The sequence below is a fragment of the Phyllostomus discolor genome, chromosome 4 (assembly GCF_004126475.2).
Source record: "Phyllostomus discolor isolate MPI-MPIP mPhyDis1 chromosome 4, mPhyDis1.pri.v3, whole genome shotgun sequence".
In the NCBI taxonomy this organism is placed as follows: Eukaryota; Metazoa; Chordata; class Mammalia; order Chiroptera; family Phyllostomidae; genus Phyllostomus; species Phyllostomus discolor.
Window position 1 is genome coordinate 42,742,217 of NC_040906.2, and position 24,493 is coordinate 42,766,709.

The following is a 24,493-nucleotide window of genomic DNA, read 5'->3' on the forward strand; positions in this document are numbered from 1 at the left end:
ACCAAATAAAAAGAGGGGCTCATGATTCAAAAACATTTGGAAGCTGGGACTGCACGGGCGTGTCTGAAGGCCTTTTACAGAGGTCACTCTTGAGCCAAGATGACCTGTAATGGATTGAATAAAGAAAATCATTTCTTCTCTGGCAGAGTGATGGGTCAAAGTGTTGTGACTCTCTTTTTTATGAAAGACTAGTGGTTACCTCCAAGTAGTATTATCCGAGTTAATTGAAAAGGATTCTACAACTAAAGAGTTATGCAGTAAAAGTAATATGATTTGAATTGGTAGGAGATCCTAGCATTTTCCTAAGCAATCTGTCTACCATGCAATTGCTCGGCAATGTTGTGTATGTGCACTTCAACACATCTGGAATTTTTAGTTTTTCAAGGAAAACATTGGTTTCAGTGTAGCAAAATTCTTGTCTTGAGTTGGCTATAGTTCTTAATTGCTGCTTTTCTAATTACACATATAGAATTACTCATGGATGTAATCCGTATATCCTTTTAGTACTTATTTTTGTAATTACAGCATTGGTATCATTTGATGATTTTATTTCTTGCCCACTTCTGTTACTGGTGAATTCTTTACCCACTAGCTATAAGGACCTCAGTGTCCTCTGTCCATTGTAAAAGGGTCTCCGAACATTTCTGAGAGTCAGACAATTAATTCCTTTCTTTTAATTCAGTATGTTCTTTCCACTCTGTTCTGTTCCTTCTAGTCTGTTTTGTTCTTTTCTAATTTAGTTATAAGTAACAGGATATTAAAGCAGATGTTTAAGCCAAGACTCTTAGATAGTGAATGTCCAAACAGACTGACTTAACTTGATTATAGCATGCTTGTAGCCCTCACCCAACTCAAACAAGTGAAGGGGTCAGGCTGTTGACAGCTGAAAAAGGATTTGTGAGGCAGATTTCTTCCCTCCCTCCCTCCCTCCCTCCCTCCCTTCCTTCCTTCCTTTCTTCCTTCCCTTTTTAACCCACACCAGAGGACATACTTAGAGAGGGGAAGGGAGAAATACAGGTGGGAGAGGGGAGAAACAGAAACATCTATATGGGAGAGAAATATCGATCAGTTGCCTCTCTCACATACCCCAACAGGGTATGGAACCCACAGCCTAGGCATGTCCCCTGATTGGGAATCAAACCCATGACCTTTCAGTCCATGGGACGACACTCCAACCAACTGAGCCACAAAAGCTAGGGCAGACAGATTTCTTCAATGGGCTCTCTGGGATTGGGAAATGTTTGTCTCTTCATCTCAAATCAAGGGAAGAAAACTTCACCAGAACCGTTGAGGAGCTTGAAATTAACAGAGTTTTGGGAATAGAGTCTAGTTCTTAGATGAGAAATATAAAGGGTTAGATGGTGACAGTCTACCAGTGTAGACTTCAGCCTTTCCTCAAGAAATGAATGGAACCCTTGTGTCACCAGTGTTTCCTGTGAACCAAATATGCCCCACCCATACTGGAAAGGGGGATAGTACCTCAGCAGACAGAAGCTGGAAAGGCACCAACAAACTTCCATAGGCTGTGAACATTGCCAAGGAACCAGAGTTTCATGTGCCCATACCTAGGTAGTGAAAGTCTCTAGCCATTTTCCTTGGCAAAAAGTCCCTGAATATGCTCACAGAGGACTTACAGCCCTCTGTAGCCCTAATTATCATTATCAAGCTCTAAACATGTGATAATGGTACTGGTCAAGCTTTCATGCTGCTCCTCTCAGCCCTCTGCTTTCCTTTCTCCAGCTCAGGAGGCCAAGGTAGCCAATTTGGGGGAGGGGGAGAAAAATGAAAGCAACATCAACCAGGCCCCAGCCCCGACACTGTTTCTGGGCTCTGCAACACCCCCGGTATTGGATAGTAAGTTTTTCTTTGCTTTAAGATCAATGTGTGTGATATGTGATTGGACCCGCTAATGTCTGAGTTGAAACTTTGGCAACTTAATGTGATCACGTGATTTTTTATTATCTAAGAATGATCAGAAAAGACATGATACTACCTGAAATTTGGTTCTGATACAAAAGATAAGTTTTTCCCATTGAATATAGTTTAAACATCAAATGAGAAATAAAATAAATTTGCTTTGTGATAATACCTCATAAGTTCTATATGTTCACTAATTTTACAACCTCAATAGAAAATCTGTTGCAACTGAGAGAATACAGTCTTATATTTGAAGAAATTATCTCAAAGTTAATTGGTGCAAAGTTTAAGTGTTAATATATTTTCAATTAAGTTTCAGACAGAAATGGCATTTCATCATATATGACTATTTCCTGAAATATCAAGGTAGTTTGAGTAATTGACTCAAAAATTAATTTCTGTGACTTTTGTTTACTTTCTCATATAATAAGACTCTTTTAACTGTACATTTCACTTTACATTTCTATTTTTGACAGATTCTCTGCAACTCACCTAGAAAGGTTGGAACATTTTCCATGCAAATGTTGTTTTTTCTTTTTCTTCTTCAAGGTTTATATGAAAGCCAAGTGACTCTAAGATTATAAATTCCATTAGTTTGTTTTGGCAGATAATGTCTTACCTTTGACATCACTGTTCTCTTACTCTCGTTTGTTTGAGGTTCACAGCAGTGGTAAAAGGCATTGATCATTAGTGGGTTTGTTTAAAAGAATTTGTTTCAATTAAACATATTCAGGAAAAACATGCATAATTTTTACATTTGATTTAATAGATGTTTAAACATGTCTCATCTGTTTCACTTCTGTATTCCCAGATTAAATTGCAACCTCACAAAGTTGTACAATGGCCAGAAGATGATTTACTCTCCAAATTCACAGGCTGAAAAGAAAATGTTTGCTATCTTTGGAGAAATGTGCCACAAAAACCCATTGTGAAACAGTCTTCAACATTCTCCCAATTGCTTCGGTTTCCTGACCTTATTTGTTTTTTCACAGGCCTACTTTGTTTGTGTTTGCTTGTTTTCCAGGTGAACCTGATCTTCATAAGAACACAGAAGGTCAAGTCAATGCTGAAGAAAACCGTGTTGATACACATGTATAGGTCTGAAACACCATAAGGCTTCTGTCATGTTAGCCATGAGAGGTAATTATTATTTTCTTAGATGTGAAATATAATTTCTGAAATGAATGGCTTATAGAATATCTCTGGAGGCACAGTTATCTTATTTAAATATCCTCCTAGATTATTTGTTTTAAAAAAACCCCTCTGTTTTCTATCTTCTGAGGCATAATCTTAAATATTTACCTTTTCAAAAAGTTCTTAATTTCCTTATAAATAAGAATCATACTGAGACATTTTAGTTCTTCAAAAATAATAGGCTATAGTCAATGGGAAGGTTTAATTCTGACTTCTTTTTCTCTTTCCTGTAGCAAATATGAAGTTTACAACAGATGATTATAATAAAACAACCACATATTTTGAAGAAAACCTCAATATTTACTAAAATCCATGGACATGTGCCTCCATGGTTCTCTTTTAAAAGTTCAGCTTCTAGGGCTCACCTTTGACTTACCAAATTATTAACTCTGGGAGTGATGCCTTAGAAATCTCAGTTTTTAATTACCCCATTTGTTGATATTGCATTTCTATACACTAAAGCTGAGAACCACTGTATTGGGCCTTCAGAGGAGGTGCAGGGAGTTAGCAGGGAAGGATGTGTATTTATGGTGGAGATGTCTTAGTGTCTCCTTAAAAAGTGAGGAACACAATCCAGTGTCATGATATGTCCTGCTGCCAGGGTGACGGTGGGAGCAAGAGAAGATGCTGAGAGAGCCACACCAAGAGTTTGGGACGTTATCATTAGCTCCCCAAATATTGCTTTAGATATGAAAGAGTTAAAACATGATTAGTTTTTAAGATGATTCATTGCTCAGTATTCTTGATTTGATTATAAGATGTATTGATAATAATAGTTTCATTGATATCAACTTTCAAGCGTAAGTCACTGTGGTGAACATCTCACATGTATTATCTCACCCAGCAGTTCCAGAGGTAGCAATTGAGAGTCCTGTTTTACGTATGAAGCTTGGGTAGAAATCGAGCCACAAAGTGGCTGTACAGCAACTAAAACCCATCTCTAGATTTAACCATTTTAACATATTAGCTATACCAATTTATTTCCTTTTCCTTCATCTAAACTATAAATTATTACCTTTAGAGCTCATAGCTGTTTCCAGAAGTGTGCTTGGTCCTGATGATGTACACTAGAGTCCTCAAAGTATGTTTTAGGGAAAACTAATCCAGTGGAGTATTTATAGATGTTTAAGTACAAAAGGTTTTGTTGTCAAGTAAATACCATTAGACAACTGAGTTAAACATAATTAAACAATATTCTTTCCTATCGAATGCCTCTAAGCCAGCGTACACCATATGGCTTCAAAAGAAAGATCAGAGTTTTCTATGAATTTATAATATCAAGCTGGAATATTTATGAACATTTTCCAAAAATTGTGTGTAGGAATCACAGGTTACCAGCACATTTGTAAAAATGAGGAGTATGAAAATGTCTAAGGCAAAAAAATTTATCTGTAAGATTCTGGCACCTTGTCAGCAAAAAATTTTGATGAAATTCAGACGGCAGTTAATGAAGTCTCTCTCTTTTTTTAAACTAAAAAACCCCCGAAGCTGGAAAAGTTTGAGACCCACTCAAACTAAACAACAATATTCAAACCTCAGTAGCTAGAAGGCCATTAGACAATTTTTTTTTCATCAGGACCTACTAAGTTTCTTTGCTTCCTTCTCGATTTGAGAAGCCCTGCCTACAGTACACAATCTTCCAGGAATCAAGTAGGTGAAATTCACATGCCATTAAGAAACAGGAAGTCTCTTAAATGATGGAAGTGGGAGAAATCAGAAAAGAACAGGAGTGACAACAATTGGCAACTGTGACTCAGATGTAGTGCCTGGAAGGAAAGAGGCCTGGTGAGCCTCGGGGACAGAGCAGGCACTGCCCACCCACCCTGCAGGCTGCTGTCAGCCACCCTGTAGTTCTGGCAGATCCTCACCATGGAAGAGTGAGGGCCCAGGGTTTCCAGGTGTTCCTAGAGGTTAAGAGATTTTTTCTGGTAAAATCTTTGCATTTTCAATGTTGGCCCAAAGTTTTTTGAAACATAATATAGACCAAACAAAATATGTTTGAAGGTCAGATTTGCCTGCAGGTTCTTTGGTGTTAAGTGTACTTCCAAGAAGAGGTTAAAAACTGGTGGTTTGTGGGTTGGATTTAGCCTGTATGTTTGTGTTGTTTGACTTCCACCGTGATTTGAAGTATTTTTTGAACATCTTTACTTCATTACAATCCTGGTCATTATACTTGTTTTACACTTATACAGACCCACTTAACTCATTCATACTACTTGCCAGTCCTGTATAGCTATTTAAGTGTGTGACTTCTGATCCAAAGGGTCAAAACTTTTATTGAGATCAACACACACACACACACACACACACACACGATGCACACAAAGAGAAGAAATGGAAAAAGGAATTCCAACTGATATAGAATGGATATCTATTATAGACTGACAAACCACTTATTTCCTCAAGGTATATAAAGTCCAGTGGGAAATTGCAACACAGTAATTGTTGTCTGTTTATGACTAAAACATGATCTTCATATTCATTTGCATTTCATTTCAGGATAATGAAAACAGTACTAAAACATCCTAATTCCTCAACTTCCTGCAGAACTATATTCTCCTCTCTCAACACACACTGGGATCGGGCCACTTTTATGGACTTCTATGTAAAGGAATTAATAGGAAGAACATAAATTTTGTGCTAGGAACTCTGGCCAAATAAATACACTCAAACTTGCCATCAGAGTTTTTAGCCAGTGCTTCTGCCATCATTTTTCCTCCAAAATTTGGCCTTCTTCAGTTGATCCAGAGACATTTTTAAGACAAAAGTGGGACAGATTTAAATTGTCATTATTTTGAACCCAGAATTAGCATAGGTGACTCTATAGTACGTGGGCAGAAGATAAGGTGTTTTTAAAATTTACTTTCTTCCACTGTTTTACACATGATGCTATAACTACAATTTTTGCAGTCTTGAGTAAAAGGAAAGCAAAAACAAAATTAAGGAAAATATTTTTTACAGCTCTGAGGAACAGGCCATTTAGATCGTCCTTGCTCTTTTAAATACATGGGAACAGAATGAGAGACAGGACAGCTCAGAAGCTGTGGCTGAAGTCCTGAAACGACAATGGAGCATCATAGTCTTGGCTCTGTGACCTGATTGATGAACATGGCGTCGTAACTCTGGAGCTGGAATCCACAGTGAAACCTGTCCCGGGAACCGGTACACCAGCCTACACCCATCCCTGTGGCTTCGATGCACCAATAAAACACGTACACGGGCGCCATCACCACGGAAGTCACACATTACCTGCAATCTATGATGACAAAAACCTCCAACGGCTGTTGGAGGCAGACCCACAAACTGGGAATGGAATTTGCCTCCTGGGGTGTTGATCCCATTAGGATGTTAACAGAATATATAACAGGCCAAGGGATAAGTGACAGGAAGTGTGTGTGTGTACTTGTGTATATAGGGTGTGTACTCAAAAATATCTGGGAATGGAAGCCCACACTTTTCTGTACAGATAATGTTATTCGCCGTGACTTTATGTTTCACTGCACAAACTACCACCCTTGGAGACTCTGCTTCCCTGTCGCGTTTTGCCTGAGCATGTGCAGAGCCTTTCCTTTGCGCCAACCTGCAGAACTACCTTTATTTGTTATTAGCTGACAAGCAAAGTTAAGCAAAGTTAGGTGGTGTAACTTTTCACTGTATAAACACTTCAACGATTGTGAGACTAGGTGGCTTTGTTTTTGTGAAAGGCAGAAAATGGATGGAAAAAATCAAGAGTGGCCATCGATTAAAGGGAAGGAGGGTGCTTCCATCCTAAAAAGTTTTCTGTTGCACCTGCTGCTTTTCTGGGTTTCACAATGCTAAGTGATATTTTAGCAATGGGTACAGCCAGAAGCTTTTAAGTCTAAAGAGTGGGATTTTATAACTCACAACTTAGATCTCTTTTAATGTGTAAGCCATATTCTATATGCATATTAGGTATGCATCATTCTAATTTAAGATATATTTGTGCATAAACTGTGTATAAAGAGCTTTTAAATGTTCTGTGAATAAGGTTCTTTGCTTTTGTTTCACCAGAATCTTGTGTAGAAAACAGCTATATAATTGAATTGTATCATAGGTATTATAATGCAATTGATATTTTAAATGTAAGCAGTAGAGACTGATCTATAATGATGTGCTGGGGAAATTTATATATGTACATCATGGTGACGTTTTGTCCTTTAAAAAGATCTTTTTATTTCTATTTATGGAGAAACTGTAACTACTGCTTTAATTGCCTTTTCTTAAGTAGCTATTTACCAGCTAGAAAACATTCTGCATTTAAAATAGAATCTGACTCTGGAAAGTCTAATTACTTTTGTTCCTATTTGAGCCAGCTGTCTCCCAGTAAAGCTATAGAACCTCTGGAGGGAGAAGTACATTGAAACACTCCTTCGCCATGGTCATAGGAAGCATGCCCATTTTGTTTCTATTAATACTTTAAGCTCTATAGACTACATTACTCAAACAATAGAGGAATATAATGAATTTATCAATTTCCCCTCTGAGGGCTTAACCTGCTTTTCCAGGTTATCTGACTTAGAGGACTGTGGCTGAACTTCCAGCGGAGTGGAGAAAACATGGCCATAGTTACAGGAGAGTCAGCACCCCGCGGATGCACTTTTTTTTTCTGATCTCCCGCCCTCCCTCCTCTGTTCCCTTCTTTTCCTCCCCTCTCTGCTCCTGTCCTCCTCACTTCCTTCCTTCTCTCCCTGGGAGACAGCTACTACCTAGTGCTAATTAGGGGAGTCGGCGCAGGGTTACAAGCGCCGCCCACCCCTCCTGCAAACGACAGTGCTGAGTCATCCCGGAGACAGAGACTGATGAGTTAGGCCGCTGCACCTCGAATGTCCTGCTTGGCAGTTTTGTCGCTAGCTACCCAACACATGCCTACCATTGTCATGTGCCTCTTCATTTAATCAGTACCTCTGTTATTTAATTTTTAACAAGACAAGCTATACAATTCTTGTGTTTTTTATTCTGCTGCAATTCTCTGTATTTCTAATTATATATGACTTAAATAAATCGTACTCAAGGGAAAATATTGTGGAACATTTGGTGTCTGATGTAATTCATTTTGGTGGGGCATTGAAAAGTTGGAGAAATCAGGAAAAACCAGAAGTATACCAACTTAAAAATTGATGCGAGTCCTGTCAGAACGTGATTTTTACTGTATTAAAGAAATATTCATTATTGCACCTATTATTTGCAAGGTAGTTCCTGGCTGGATGCATGGTGCACATAGGAATCTGGAAACCTAAATCTTTGGTCTAGAGGTTCCATACCTATACAGGACATAATCTACACACCAAATAGCCAAAATGCCACATATAAGAGTAACCAGATGCAAACACAGCACACCTCTCTCTGGATGTTAAAGCAGGTAAAATTGCTTCCATCGTCAGGGCTTCCAAGAATACTTCTTAGAATAGGTGTCATGTGAGGTGACACTTCAATAATAAATAACAAAAACACACATTCATTTCTTATTTTCTATGTACAGCCTCAATGTAAACACTTAACAAACATTATCTCTAATCCTCAATAATCCACCAAAGTGGGTATTGATTTGGGTAAGGAAACTCAGACTCAGAGAAAGATCCTTATCTAAGGTCATGCAGGTGTCAAGTGGTGGAGGCCACACGGGCTTTGGTCCCAGGTCTCCCTGGCTCCAGGGGCCTATTTTTCTTTCTGTTCCGTCTCTGTAGGGCGTGGCAGAGGCAAAGTGGAAAGGAAAGCTCTTGGAGGCCAATGTGAATAAGGAAACGCCAGACAATAGTAAAGAAGCAAACAGCTTTAAGACCTAGAGAGTTTTAATTATTGAACTAAGAGTGATTGGCACAACTTGTGTGCCCTCTCAGGCTTTGTCTCTAAGGTGGGAAAGTGTTCCTATGAAAACGTAAAAACCTATCTTGTCATCAGTTACATGACATGTAACATTTTACTTTAAATGTGATTCCATGGTAAATTTCCACCTAACATCAAAAAATTTTCAAAGGCCTTATTTTAATTTAGAAATATAATTTAGATATAAAACACAAATTTCCTTTGAAAGTTCTTTACACCTTCAGTTGTCTGTCTAATTGCTTTTCTAAATGTGGCAGAGCTAATCTGCTATGTAGCACAAGCCTTAGGCAATAAAGACTGTGTGTGGCAGAGTCAGAAAGCGTACTCCTAATGATGTCCCACATTACATACATGGCATTTCTTGGAGGGGATCCCAATTACTTAATACACAAATCCTCTGTATGGACCAACGTGTATATTTAAAGATTTATTTGAGGTTATCCTTTAGTAACATTAATAACTTTCTGGGTCACTTGTTTAATACTTGTGGTGTTTGGAGAGCTTCCTTTGCATTTCAAGCTGATACATTTTTATCTCATAATTAAAGGTTACAATTATTTACTGTTTGTTATAGTTCATTATAGTCTCACTACATCACCTTATTTTCTGACTTTTTCTCCCTCACTCCCAACAACCACTCTGAGGAATTGATATTCCCACCTGTGAAGGAGGAACCATGGCAAAAACAAAAAAAAGTAAAATGATCTGTGTAAGATCATTTAGTGAGTGGAGGGGCCTGGAGTTGAAGTCTAAGGGAGAGTGACTCCCCAAACCATTAGGCTAGACTGCCCCTGACCGCTGTGGGAGGGTCTGCTTTATCTTCCCCACCTCCCATATCTGCTATTTTCTTTCCTGCCCTTTAGTCCATCTACTCTTTATTCCACATTCAGGCACTTGTTCCTGAAAGTCACCCCTCCGAGAGGGCAGAATTTCCAGTGACCAACAGCAGGGGGAGGGGGCTGCTTTGGTGACCGATTCCATCATATATTACAGCACATGTTTGCTGCTCGAGTGATAATTTCCCATACTGACTATGTGAGCTTAAAATTTTGCTTTTCAAATAACCATTGGAGCTCAGTCTAGCTACTTAAAGTGTGGTCCCCACCTGTGAACTTCTTAGAATCTCAGGTGCATCCAGACCTACTGAACTGGAACTGGCATTTTAAAAAGATAACTGGCATATTTGTGTGCATATTACTTCTAGACAATAATTAAATATTATGGAGGTAATTCCAAACACCCACTATGCATTTAAACATGAGGTTGCTTTCTTCCCACACTAAATAAGAGGCTTCTACACTGTCAAAATTGTACTACTCTCTCAAAACTAAAGCAAACCAAATCCTGAGAGTTGTTGAACTGGATACAGTAGGTGATTTCTTCAGTTGTTGATAACCTTACTAAGGAATCGTTTAGACCTTTACCATCTCACTTGTGTTCATTATTTGGCTTCATGGCTTCCAGCTCCTGTTACTTCTTTTCTGTACACTGTTTTTACATTAAATGTCCTTAATCCGTTCTACAGGCCTATTGCTCTTCTCAAAAACAGTTTCTCCTTATTTCCACCAGAGGTCAGCAAACAGTTTCCAGAAAGCATCAGATGGTAAATATTTTAGGCTTTGCAGACTACATTCCGCGCTGTCCCCCTTCCTCCACTTTCTTTTTTCTCTCCTCCCCTTCCTTATTTCTTATATTTTTCTTCTTCTCCCTCCTCTTCTTCCTTTTCTTCTTCAACAATCCTTTAAAAATGTAAAAGCTGTTCTCAGCCGAGGCTGAAGAGGGTTGCACTCATCAACAGTCCACGTGGCAGGGTTGGCCCAGGCCACTGAAGGACGGGGGAAGTCAGCATCTCCAGCACACCTGTCAGCCATTCCCAGTACACAGAGCAGTTTGGAAACTGGTTACACCACTGGTTCTCAACCTCTAGGGTGCATCAGCATCACCTGGACGATCTGTTAAACTACAGATTGGTGAGCCAGCCTCCCACCATGAGATTCTGATTCAGTATGCCAGGGGTAGGGTCTGGGGTGATGCTGATGCTATTGGACCACAGATCTTACTTTGAGAACCACTGACATACAGGTAAAATTTAAACTCCTTAGCACAGTATTCAAAGTGATTCTCAGTCTAACCCCAGCCTATGTTTTTAGCCTTAGCTTTCCCTACATTCACTGCCTTTGGATTTCCACTGTGCCTTTGAACTGTGTGGATCTTGCTGCTCACTTTGCCATCTTAATCTGTCACTGTTCTGCCTTCCTCCAAGGGTCTGTGAACTTGCCAGCTTTCCCAGAAAGCTCCTTCTCGTTTCTCTGGTCAGAACTTTCAGACCCTCTTCTCTGGATGAACACTGATCTCTCTCCCTCTGTGCTGCAAAATTACAGCTCTCCATGTCATATGCCTACTGCCAGATTTTGGGTAAAGAAACTCTGATCCTTACACATAGTAGGTGTTCAGAGTCTTGTTTATTCTAAATGTTTGATATATGGCAGAGTTAATTCTTTTCAGATAACATCCTTAGTTAATTGAATCAAAATGAGACTCACTTTTCAAGCACTTTAGATCCACAAAATTTCAAAAAGCCATTTGTGTTTTTTCTCAGAGCAGGCAAATGGGGAGTGCATTAATTCTTAATTAATTCTTAATAGCACACTAAAAGCAAACCTGAATTATACACGAGGAACAGTCAGATCTCCCCATCTGTCTCTTGTCTACCCTTGGGGAGATGAGTCTGCTGGTGCAGTGATATATTAATTGTAGGTAATACCACCAACTTCACTGAGGAGAAAAGGTCATATTTCCTAGGTGATCTCCTATAGCCTTGGTGAGTAATAGTGGGAACCATACAAACTTTGGAGCAAGAATGAACCCCATTCCTATATATCTTCAGTGTTTGGTAGGTGTAGACCTCAACATTTCCTCATCTCTCACCATGAAGGCTTTGATAGAATGGGGATACTACTGGCCAGGGACTGGCTCAGAGTGGGTCTGCCTCAGACCGGCCTGTAGTGTGTGGGTTCTTGACTCTGAGTAGGAAAGATTTCACAACACTAGTCCAGGTGATTTTGAGAGGACACTTATTAAAGCTGGGGACAGTGAAACAAAGGAGGGACTTAGGGTAGAAGAAGTAACAGGAGAGTAACAGGAGACAGCCTAGGCCATGCTCTGCTTTGGCTGCCTAGAAATGTTACAGGAAAGGAGTGAGCCAAGGCGGGGCTGCTGACAGCTCACTGGGAAGTCGGAGGAAAGGGGCCTTGGAGACAGGGTGGGGGAGGGCATAAGCCCAGGCGGAGCTGCTGCTGCCCACTGCTCCTCTGGCAGCAAGTCTCCTGGGGATCCTTAGAGCTGAGGAGGAAATGACAAGTTCATGGCCAGGAAGGGCAAGCTCACTCTAGAGTGTGCTCGAATTGAATCTTTGTCTTGAAGGTTTTTATCTTCTGTGGGTGAGAATCTTAGGGGAAGTTTTCAGCAGAATATTCATCAGCTTTCCAGGTGCCTTTTTAAGATGCCGATGTGTTAAACTGAGCACATGCCCAGGGTGGAGGGTGTTGGGAGTATATTTTGGTCTGCTATACTGTTTTACTTTTATCTTGGGTCTGTCTATCTTTTAATGGGGTTTTTGATTTTTGTTTCTCTGACTTCATCTGTCCTTGGGTTTAGCTAGCACATATGACGTTAACTTGGTTTCCGTTCTCTATTTCCCAGACCAGGGAGATTTAAGTTGCACATCCTTTGGTTAGGGAGGAGAGATATAAACCATTTGCTCTCGAGTGTCCCTGGTTAAGGGAGATAAGGCCTTGCAATTCACCAGCTGGCTTTAAATTGCTCAGACTCTTTGGCCTCTTTAATTTTCTTGTCTCAGTTTCCCCATTCCACTTGCCTAGGAATTTTCTTAGCTTTTTAATATCCTGTCACAGTAAAAGGTTAATGAAGAATATTTAAAAGAGCTAGATGGTACCTGACATATTGTTGGTTCTCAATTAACATAAATTAATATTATTTTATATTTATCCATTCTCTACTATATCTTGTTGAATTTTTGGAGAAGAACTAAGGCAAGAAATATCTCATCCAAGGACCGAGTTTGGCTCTCAGTCCAGTTTCAGAGTTTGTTACATATGGTCTCTGTGATCTTGGGCAACTTTAATCTCCTCGCCTATGCCATGGAGAGAGTATGAGCATCTATTTTATAAGTTTGTTAGAAGGGCTCATGTAAGTTGCTGAGACTGTTTAATGACACATAAGAAAAAGTGAAACAGTATGAGCTATAAAAGTAAGAATCTACCAGGAGCTCCATTCTTTTCCTTTAAAATCAATTCAGGCTCTTTGTTTCAGGAACACTGCATGACTTTCACTTCAGTAGCAATATCCTAAAAGTGCACATGATGGAGAGGTTGTCTGCCATGCAAAAGGGAAGCCAGCCATTCTATAATAAAGATCATATTATCATTGACTTCAGCATTTATGTTCTTCCTTAAGGGGTGGAAAGGCAAGGCAAAATTACATATATAGATATAGATTGAGACATAGGTTGATATATATATATTTATATATATAAAACTGTATTATATATGTATGTCAATGTATATCATGTAGACATTGGATTTTGAGACAATTTTTATGGAAATATTAAAGAGAAAGATATCAGCATAAAATGTAGACTTCCTAAAAGGTTTTTTAAGTAAAACCCATTGTTAGACATCCAGGTACACTGTGAGACAACAAGAGCAGTTTGTTAAAAGAAAAGGTCAACTAGAGGTACACACCCTGGGAGACTCCACTAATTTCACAGAATCTTCAATAGCAAAATAAGAAAGACTCTTTTTTTTTTGAGGAAAACAATAAAAGAAGAGGATCTTTCACAATGTGGCAATTGCCCTTTTGTGAAGAACAGACTTGTCCCCTAATGTGGTAAGTCATATGCAACCTAAAAGCCAACTGGGTCACCACTGAAACCATAGTCTTCCACACACCATAAAAAAAGTGGGGGTGCTGCTAGAAATAGCCACGGTGCAAAAGACACTTTCAGATGGAGATGACTGGGCAGTGTGAGCAGGAACTTGTTAAGAGCAAGTGTGCAGCCAGGGGCAGGGAGGAGCAGGGACAGGCCCTGCCTTGCCCTCAGGCCCTCCCCTCTGGCTGCCTTTCTCTTTCCACTTCACACTGTGCCACAGCTCTTCCCTTTTGTAGGACATCCTCACTTTCTTCCCTTTGTCTGGTTTATTCTGGACATCTACCTCCATTCTTATCTAGCTTTTCCTTAATAGAAGATAATATGAAAGTGATGACTCATGAAAGTATTTATTTAACCAAATTTTAATTCTTTGTGTTTAATTAAAAAGCCCATTGGTTACATTTCATCTCTCCCTCTAAAGAAGGTTTTTTTAAAATTTCAGACTATATAGTCTGAATATATTTTCCAGAATATATATGTATGATTCTGGAAAAAAATCCAGCCATTGTTAATATAATGAGAATGGTTTGCACAGCATGGAGGTAACCTGGCTGCCAAGGAGAGTGGATTGGAATGCACGTGTGTGAACAATTATGACCTCACTGTAGTAGTCAGTGGGGGTGGTAGACAACATGGAGTATATTTACTGTCTGGCCATTACATTCAAAATGACTGAGCTCATAGAGCAATGAATCTGCATCAAATTTTGTGTTAAGCTTGAATATTCCTCCACAGAAACTATTCAGATGATTCCGAAGGCTTTTGAGGACGATGCAATGAGTGCAGCACAAGAAAACGTGTGGTACAAATGCTTCAAAGATGGTGGAGAGTCTGTTGAACATGATCCATGTTCTGGAAGGCCTGCAAACAAGCAGAACACCTGAGAATGTTGAACATATACGAGCTGCAATCAACAAAGATTGATGACTAACAGTGGGAGAACTAGGAGCTGATCTGCAAATTCCAAAAATTGTATCCAACTTAAAATATTCAGTATGCCAAGGTGCCATATTCTGAAGTAGTTTGCCCTGAACCCCATCACTACTTTGGAGAAGAATGGTGTTTGGAAATTCCAGTGAAAGTCATGCCTCAGTGAGAACATTCTCTTTGGTTCCTTGCTATGTAGCATGCTGTTTTTCTAATGCATGTTTTTAAAGCCATATACCTGTAGTATATTTCACAATTATGTATTTATGTCTGGGGTAATTATGCTTGTTTATATAATTTTGTTATATTAAAGAAATGTTAGCATACAAAGTCTGAGTAAAAATTATCATTTCTGAAATCCTGAGGCCAAGGGGGCATGCAGAAGGGGAAAGATAATAAAAAACAGCAATGTGAAATTATTTATAATTTTACTATTTATTATAAACTAAGAAAACAAAACTCTTTAAAAAGATTGATGCCTTGTTTTTTAAGATTGTTCTTAAGATTGTTATAAATGCAACAATTTCTCCTTTTTTTAACAATATCAAAGGTTTTTTTTACAATATCAATAGAAACTGCTTTTACCTAAACCAGATGGTTTAGAAAGAGTTTAAATTTGCTTCTTTTATTGATCATAGGTCATTTTAATTTGAAGTCCATGCCAAAGAATTAACATAGAACTCAGGTTCCTCTTCCCATTCCAGTCTCTTTAGCAAAATTATCCCTAATGCTTTTTATCTGAAACATAGAAAGTTTAGTTTCAGGTCAATCTGTAAGAAACTATAAGAAAACACAAAATCTATCTTTCCTAGAGAGGATGGGATGGACTGTTCCATCCTAAAAACTATCACAACTCCTCAAATAGATCACATGCTAGCAAAGCGTTTCTTAGATTATTGGTTCATGTAGGGCCACTAATTATCTGTGGATGCTAGTTTCCTGATCTATAAAATAAATCCTACCTGTCATACCATTTAATGTAATTAACTAAGTTAACACATTTAATGTGTTAACTAAGATGTATAGGTGAGGCCATTTTATTAATTATAAAGAATCAAACAAACATTTACTAGCAGGGGGAAGCAAAAGTAGTAGCTTTCTCATTTTTATAATTCTGATGCTTAAATTACTTGTTGGCTTGTAGTCTACTATCAGTGTACAAGGTCTGTCCAGAGGTATCCACCCATGTAATAGAGACATTTATTGAAGAGGAAACAAGATACAAGAAACATTGTCCACAGGACAATGACACCTCAGTCCCTTTCAAAATAGGCACCTTGGGACCTCACACATTTCCCCCAATTGCCATCAGCTGCCCTGTCAGATTTTCCTGAATCTTATCAATGGCCTTAAATCTCTTCCTTTTCAAAGGTGATTTTAGTTTTGGGAAAAGCCAGAAGTAGAGGGGCTGAGTCACCCGGGTGATTTGATGTTTCACCAAAAAACTCTGCATGAGACATGATGCATGAGTGGGAGTGTCGTCATGATGAAGCTGCCAGTCACCAGTTGCCCACAGCTGTGGCCTTCTGAATCATCCAAATAGTTTCCATAGAGGAATGTTCAAGCTTAACAAAAAAATTAGATGCTGATTCCTTGCTCTACTAGCTCAGTTCTTTTAAGGTGATAGCCACACAGTACACATGTTCACTCAATGGTATCTACCACCCCCCACTGACTAGTACAGTGAAATCGTCATTCTTCACACATGTACATTCCAGTCCACTCTCCTTGGCTGCCAGGTTACATAGATGTCACACAAACCATTCTCATTATATTAACAATGGTTGGACTTTTTCTAGACAGATCTTGTATATTTATGCAATTAAACTTACTCAAAGCCAATGAAATTTGAAAAAGAAACAAAGGAATAAATAAATGACAAACTTTTAAAAACAAAGGAAATCTATTTGAAAGACTCTCTGTTTAAGAAAAAGTTCAATTCCAAAATTAAAAAACTAAAAATAAATTACTCAGAATTTCCCAAAATTCAACATCTTCCTTTCAGCCATGGAGAGAAATAAAGCAAAAAGGAGGCACTTGGCAAATAGTATAGTATGAATGATTAAAAATACATACAAAATGGAAGAACATTTCTGAAACACTTGTCAATATTTATGTATAAAATATCTAAAGTGCTTCAGAAAGCAATCCAGGAGGGAAAAAATAACACATCAGATGGAGTTGCAGGTGATGGTGGTGGTGATGTTTGTTTTGTGTTGGTATCTTTCCAAGCTCAAGTAGGAGCACAGTGCTGACAAGCCAGCTTCTGGTTGTTATCAACTCGTTTTGCACCTGGAGGAGAAAAACAATAAACTGCATACTCCAAAACACAGTGGAAATGTTCCAGTGAGTGTAGCATCATGTCACATAAATCTCTGTAAAGGGAAAAATCTGGTATGCGGCACTTAACAGCAACCAAACTCGTGTGTGAGGACAGAGTAAATTATCCAATTAGTGAATAGGATGGGGAGATTTTTCTGGAAGGACTTTTAAATCTTTAAAAACAAACCAAGAAAAAACTGACATATTTTGGATCGTTTTGTAAAGAGAAGTTTTGAAAGACAGAAAACATAATTGGTTACAATGCTGTTCTTACCATGTGCACACATACAAATGTGTGTGTATTTCTAGCACAAACAGTTCCGTTCTGCTGGCTGTCATACAAGCACACTGTGTACCCCCTTTCTCTTCAGATCCCAGCTTCTCTTGCTGCTGCTGCTTTCTGTCTATTCCTATCTTTCCTTTTCTCCTTTGCTGTTTGCCTGCAGTTCTGGAAGAGAATCAGCAGAGAAATAGATCTGAGAGTTGAAGGGAGCCTCACAGGATTACCTGGTCACGGCCCCTCCCCATATTATTATCCACATTTTACTGATCAGAAAACAGTCCCAGAGCCATTAAAGGACTTGCCCAATGTCACACAGCTGTGAAACAGGAGATGCCACCCTCTGCCACATCACCTTGGTTTATTTTCTTCCAGGAATTTATCACTATCTGAACTGATTTCATTTATTTGTTAATTTGTATATATATTAATAGTCTTCAAACACTAGAATATATGTGTGTATATATATACATATATGGAATATATATATGTATATTCCATATGGAATATACATGTGTGTATATATACATATATAGAATGTATACATATATACATATAGAGTGTATATAGAGTGTATACATATATATATACACACATGGAATATGTTCTATATATGTATATATATTCTAACAAATATATATATATTATATATATATTTTATATATATATTCTCCATGGATTCATGGATTTAAAGTACTTTAACAAAGTACTACCTTGTTAGTACCTGAATTGTCAGCACTTAAACAATGTCTAGCATGCTACATTGTCTAGCATGCCATAGGATTTCAGGCATATTTATTGAATAATGAACTACAATATTGGTCTCTTGTTTTTAATGTAGACTTTTAAAAACTACACCAAGTTACAATACTAAAAATAGTGTAGAATAATGAAGGATATCTTAATTGTTCTATCCAGCTTCAGGTCTATCATAAATATTATCAAATTTATGCATTTTAAGAAGTAAAAACAATCCAGAGAGTATTAATGTTGAGATGTCTAAGTAGCTCGTGCTTCCTTTAGGTGCCCCAGGTAAAAAGTCTCTGAATTCTGTTCACTGGGGAAGCAGATACTGTGTACTGCTCAACTGATATCCATTCTCACTTTACACCTTACAAAGAGACCCTTAATTTAGTTGGAAGGTGGTAAAGAGCTTGGTTGAAAATATTTACTTTCTCCAACTCCTTTGCACCAAGGGTGGTCTTGTGACACAGTTCAGGCAAATGAGACATTAGTTGAGGGATTCTGGGACAGTTTTGCTTCTCTGCTCTGGATTCTTTCCCTTTCTCTTCCCACCAGTCTGTTTGCTTGGAACAGATTAGAAGCCAGCAGTTCTCCTGGGACCGTAAAGGAACAAATTCAAGAGTGGTAAGAAAAATGAAAAGTGTCTGGATGCCCATTAGTATCTTGAGCCAGAATTTCAGTCCCAGGCACTTTACTGCATGACATAAACAAACCTCTGTGCCATCGTTGGCTGCATTTTCTATTATTTGCTGCCAAATGCTTATTCTGGATAATAATGAAAAATCACATGCTGAACATACTCTAATATTCTATTACTTTTACAATTTTTATATGGTAGTATCATATACCCCTAGGGTTCACTGTGCTCATTCTCTCAAATTAACCTCATTGTTACTAAAAGTCAGAGAAAAGGGGGAAAATGCTAAGTCATATATGTTGAGGGAAAAACAAAAAATGAAGATGAATTCATACCATTTTAATATTTCTCCAGTTTCTTCATCAAGTTTGTAGAATTCTTTGAGTTTTCTCCTTTACTTACTTTTCTCTCTAATCCACTCTCAGGTACATCTTCACACTATACACCAAAGTTGAATTATCTGCATAAACTAAGTACAAACTGCAAGGAGGAAAGTGGCTGAACCAATTGGTCTGTCCACAGAATGAAGGGGCCTCACAATATAAATGTCAAGGAAAGAGTTGTACTTGAATGGCAGCCTCTGTACAAAGTGCAGACGGGCAGCTGTGCATTCATGCAGATTATTTCATTTAATTCATAGAACATTGCAAACTAGAAAGCTTATCCCCTTTTCTGGGTGAATTATGTGGGATACTTGCAAAGTTTTGCATTGTGAGTACTTACAGTGTCATCTAAAACCACAATGTGATCCATTGTTTTTTGGATCTCCTCTTCCTCTGATATTTAGTACTTCAGAATGTTATGATGATATGAAATCTAAAACTTAATTTCTTTAACACATTTCACATTTCAGCAATGTAAACATTGTTAATAATTAATATACCTGCTGGCACTTTGAAGACTGGTTTGTGAAATCAAGGACTTAGAAAAGTGAAGACATTGCTTCCCCCATCCTCCTCCTTCAGAGAAAACAAGAACTCAAAATTATCTATGAGTGTGAACATTCAAAGTAGTTAGACACGCTTTTTCTATTCAGTTTGCACTTTCACTGTTAATAATTGCTACCTATTTTTATTATTAGAGTAAGACTATCGAAACCTCACCCAGCCTAACTTCACACTACTTTTAGATGCAGGTAAAGAAACAGATTTTTTAAATTAATGTAATATATGTGGTTTATTTATGAATTCATAAATTCATATTATAATTAAATGAACTCTGAAATGTTTACACTTGAGTTAATTTGCTATGATGATACCAAAACCAGTGTTTCCAAAATTTCATTAAACTGTAAATCACTTTTGTGATTTTGAAGTTCCACCTCTGCTGTATTTAATAATTTTCTTTAAATTTATTTAAAATATACCTATACTTTAAGTTTACCTCATTCTAAGCAACAATAGCTATAAAATTATAAATCTGGAGTTGTTGATTATATATCTTTTGTAACAGATTATAACAGTATTTACAAATAGAAAAACAAAAATATTTTGTCCCTGGCCAACCTAAAATAATCTACTTCCATAATGTAGAAAATATTGGCATGATTGATTATAATTAAAAATGGGTGGTGACAGCTTTTTTGAGGACAGAAAATAGTCTGAGGATTCTGATTTTTATGATGACCCTTACCCTGGAAAACTCTGAGAAGAAAAAAAGAGTTACCAAATTATTGTCTAATAGAAAGAATTCTGGCCTAGAATCCTCCTTCGCTCTGCCACATGCTATGCTTCAGTTTCTCGTGTTTTGGGGGATAAAAAAGAATCTTCAACTTACCCAGACATAACCTTTCTTAGATTCAGTGCACACAACTGAAGAGGGTCCACAAGCAGGTGGCCAAGAACTGGTGATGTTTTATCACAGAGATGAGATCACTTAGGAAACGATATCAGTGTCCTAATGGCTGTGGTATAGGAAAGGAGGGAATGGGCAAGAGAAAGAGCTTAACACACGGAAGGAAAATGAGAGCTCTTCGGCTGGGTTTGGGGCTCATCTGGCTTATTCAGGAATAAGTGAGGTGATCCATCGCTCGTCTGTGACGTTGAAGAGGATCATGTATCAGGTGAGGTCTGGATAGATAGCCTCAGGTCCTTTCTCACTCTAATAATAATAATAGGCACTGATTATTAAATGCTCACTAAGCTGAGCAAAGCATTGTACAGGTCTTATTTACTTTTCACGCACACACACACAAGAAAAATAATAGGGGTAAGAATGATTGTATCCACTTTACAAATAGAAAAACTGAGTTTAAAATTTGGCAGAGGTTTAATCTGAACCCAAGTCAGAGTGACTCAAAGCCCATCTACTATCCATTGTGTTACACTGTAAATGTGGTCTGGGGAAGATAAGTTTTTCTTTTGTTTTGATCAGAAAGTTTCTTTGCCCATTCAGCCAAACTGAAGCCAAGTTATCTTCTTAAAAAAATTTTGTTGTAAACTGTAAGTACTGTGTGAAAAGGAAACTGAAGAGCCATTATCTCATCTGGTTTCCTTCAAATTTCTGAGAAAACTGACACATTTCCCAAGGACAACTTATGCTTTTAATTGTGATCCATCCCTGTGTTTTGAGAGTAAAGAATAAAATAGAAGAAACCAAAATTTTCAAGGAAAATTTATGCTTTTAATTTTTATCTTTTGGGTTTTTTTTTAAAGGATGGAAGCAGAAGAGAAGAATCCAGAAGCCATGCTGTTTATTTCCCAAATGGCATTATAAAATCAGCAAAAACTTTGATTTATTTTGTTTGTCTCAATCTTTAAACAAACAAACAAACAAAAAACAGCAATGAAAGTGTCTATTCAAGGAAAGCAAAGGGCAATTTTGTATTTAAGCACCTCAGGGAGCTCAAATAATCTCAAGGGGTATCAGGACATTTTCCAAACACAAATAATTCAACATTGAGTAAAGAAAATATGTGCCTTAATCAGGTTTTAAGTAGAGTGAAACTTAGGAAATCAGACAGTCATAGCAGGTGGTCTAGAAACTCCAAAAAGTTGTGGGTAAAACTGGCTCAAAAAGGAAAAGAAAACAAAAAAAGAAAGTCAAGGGGAGAGGAGAAGGAAAGGAGAGGAGAGGAGAGGAGAGGGGAGGGGAGGGGAGGGGAGGGGAGGGGAAGAAGGAAGGAGAGAAGAGAAGGAAGGAAGGGAGGGAGGAAGGAAGGAAATGGAAGAAGGAAGAAGAAACTCACAAGTAGAGTACTCATTCATACTTGAGATACTACTTATCACTGTGTTTTGCATTTATTTTCTTGTGGAAAATATATGAAGGAAAATGATCATCTCTACTATCTTGTATCATAAATTCATACATATTTTCTCTTAATCTCTATATTATAAACATCACATTCAAAATTAAAAACAACAGTTTTATTTCATTTAATCTTGATATTAAGATCCCACAATGGAATTCACAATTGATTTTCCCCCCATATTAATTTCTCTTTTTACTGACTTTTAGAAATCTTTTCATTTTTTTATCCATGAAAATTTGAGCCTCACTAATATCATCAGTGTGGGAACCAAGCTGGGCATTCCTCCATCCCCACTAAATTTACAATGAAATGCCGTAAATAATTAACATTGTTTAGGAGACCAGAACTTCAAATTATCAAAAGCCATGTTTAAGAAATATATACTGTCTTAGAAAACCTTGCTTTATACTAATGCTTTATCTTCTCTGCCAGTTCTAGAAATTATTTTTCTTTATATTCATAACCCTCGACAAAGTGCCTTTCCAGAGATAAACTCATAAAAAATAGTTGTTGAATTAATGAATGACTATAGGCATGAACTAATGGCTTTTCTTATTTTATGACAATAGAAGATTTATCAAATGCTAATGACTCACTAAAATGCAGTAGGAAATAGCTCATATTTCAAATAATAACAAAAAGTGTGGCAAGGGAGACTTTGCATATTTTATTTTACATTTAGCATTTTTCTTTTATAATATCTAGTCTAAACACTAATATATTGTGGTCTTTCAATCAAGAAATCTGGCATTTATTCATTATTTTGAAATAAATACCATGTATAGATCATAACTTAAAAGTTAACAAAAAGTATTAAATTTTAATATTTATTAAATATTACTCTGTAAGTTAAGCCCAGACACATATTCATGTCTAAATGTATTTAATATTTATTTTTTACTCTTAAATTGATGCTATTTACATTTGACCTTAGAAGGCAAACTATATCAGTAGAACATCAGGGATTAAGCTCAGCAATAATAAAGTTAGAACACTCACACATTTGCAAATGTCAATGTCATTAAAAAGAAAAATCACTCTAAAATAAATGCTTGTTTTTGACTTGTAAATGATATGGAACAACCTGTACTTAGTTCTAAGGTCCAATCAACGAGGGCTTCCAAGGAGGTGTACTACAAGTGTATGAGTGTAGAGGGCAGAGGTGGAGAATGCTTCTGGAAGTCAAGCAATGGCTTTCCATGGGTTGTTCAGAAAAGTGAATAGTTCAGTTATTCCCAGGGAGTCTTCTTGTGCAGACCCCTAATTAATGGTCCCATTGCTCTTCTCTTTCATTGACGCCTTCTTCTTCTTCGGGGAATGCTGATTTACTCTGGCCTTTCAGGTGTTTAACCCCTGAAATTATAAAAAAAAATATGCTCAACTTAAGTGAAATTTATCTGGACAGATTCACTGCTTTGCTGTTAGAGATAAAGAAAATGAATGGAAAGTTTTCATTCATGTATATGTATTTTCTCTAAGAATCTCAACAATCTGATCCTATATAAGCCTTTTAATTCACGGAGGAATATAAACACACGCAGCCAACTTTCCAGTAGACACAGGCTATCTGTTATAATTTAATCTTCTCCATTAAGAATTGCATCACAGCCTGTTAAAAACCTGTTAACTAAAAATCTGCTCACAGGCTCTTATTGTAATTCTGATATATCATTTTAGTTCAAATATTTCTTTTGGCATTCCTGAACTCTGTTACAACAAGAACCATTGAAACTCCTGGGAACAAAGGGGTTGGTGTTTGCCATTTTTGTAACTTGTAAACAACAAAAGAATCATAATATTGTTATTGGGAAAAGGAACATACCCATATAATTATGAAACTTCTGTACTCAAAAGTCTTCAATAACTTCCCCCACCACCTACAGAGAGAAAAAACATTGGCATACCTTTGCCTGCTCTACAGGCTTGTATGATCTGGCCTCTCCCGACCTGTTTGGCTTCATTTCTCACTAGCCCTTCCTGCTTCTGCCTTTCACAGTGATTTACTCTTTAACAATGCAACCCACTCTCCCATATTCCCTGAACACCCCACGCTCCTTCAAGCCTCCGTGCTTTTCTTGTTCTGTTCTCTGACAGACCGCTTCTTCCTTCTCACCCACCTAGTAATCTCCCACTCATCCTTCTGATCTCAGCACACCTCCTCTGAGAAGGCTCCCTAGTTCCCCAAGAAGGAGGACCTAGACCTTTCTCATATTTCCCCACTGCTCTTGGATCACTTTCTCTTGTATCAGTCAGTCATCTTACAGAACTGTATTTGTTCGCATATCTTTTTCATTAGGGCAAACTTTTTGATGTCAGGATTACGTAGTCCCACTTTGTGGTCCCAGACACATTGCCTGGCAAACAGTAGGTGCTCATTAATATTTATTGCATAAATGGTTGATGGAATTGATAAAGTAACAAACAATT

At 37.6% G+C, this 24,493-nt stretch overlaps 2 protein-coding genes across 6 annotated transcripts in view; one reads left to right on the plus strand and one right to left on the minus strand.

Annotated features, from left to right (window-relative positions):
- Nucleotides 1-8,162, plus strand: part of PDE1A (phosphodiesterase 1A) — a 296,807-nt gene extending 288,645 nt beyond the window's left edge. For 2 of the 5 annotated variants that reach the window (XM_028509582.2, XM_028509581.2), the window contains 2 exons: nt 2,942-3,057; nt 6,073-8,162. In XM_028509582.2, the coding sequence (XP_028365383.1) occupies nt 2,942-3,015 (74 nt within the window). In that variant the 3' untranslated portion in view covers nt 3,016-3,057; nt 6,073-8,162. The other 3 variants (XM_028509580.2, XM_036023220.1, XM_036023219.1) reach the window with 2 other exon arrangements.
- Nucleotides 8,163-22,618: 14,456 nt separating this feature from the next.
- Nucleotides 22,619-24,493, minus strand: part of PPP1R1C (protein phosphatase 1 regulatory inhibitor subunit 1C) — a 131,738-nt gene continuing 129,863 nt past the window's right edge. Inside the window, exon 5 of the mRNA XM_028509381.2 lies at nt 22,619-23,419. Within this exon, the coding sequence (XP_028365182.1) occupies nt 23,331-23,419 (89 nt within the window). The 3' untranslated portion in view covers nt 22,619-23,330. The remainder of the gene's footprint in view (nt 23,420-24,493) is intronic.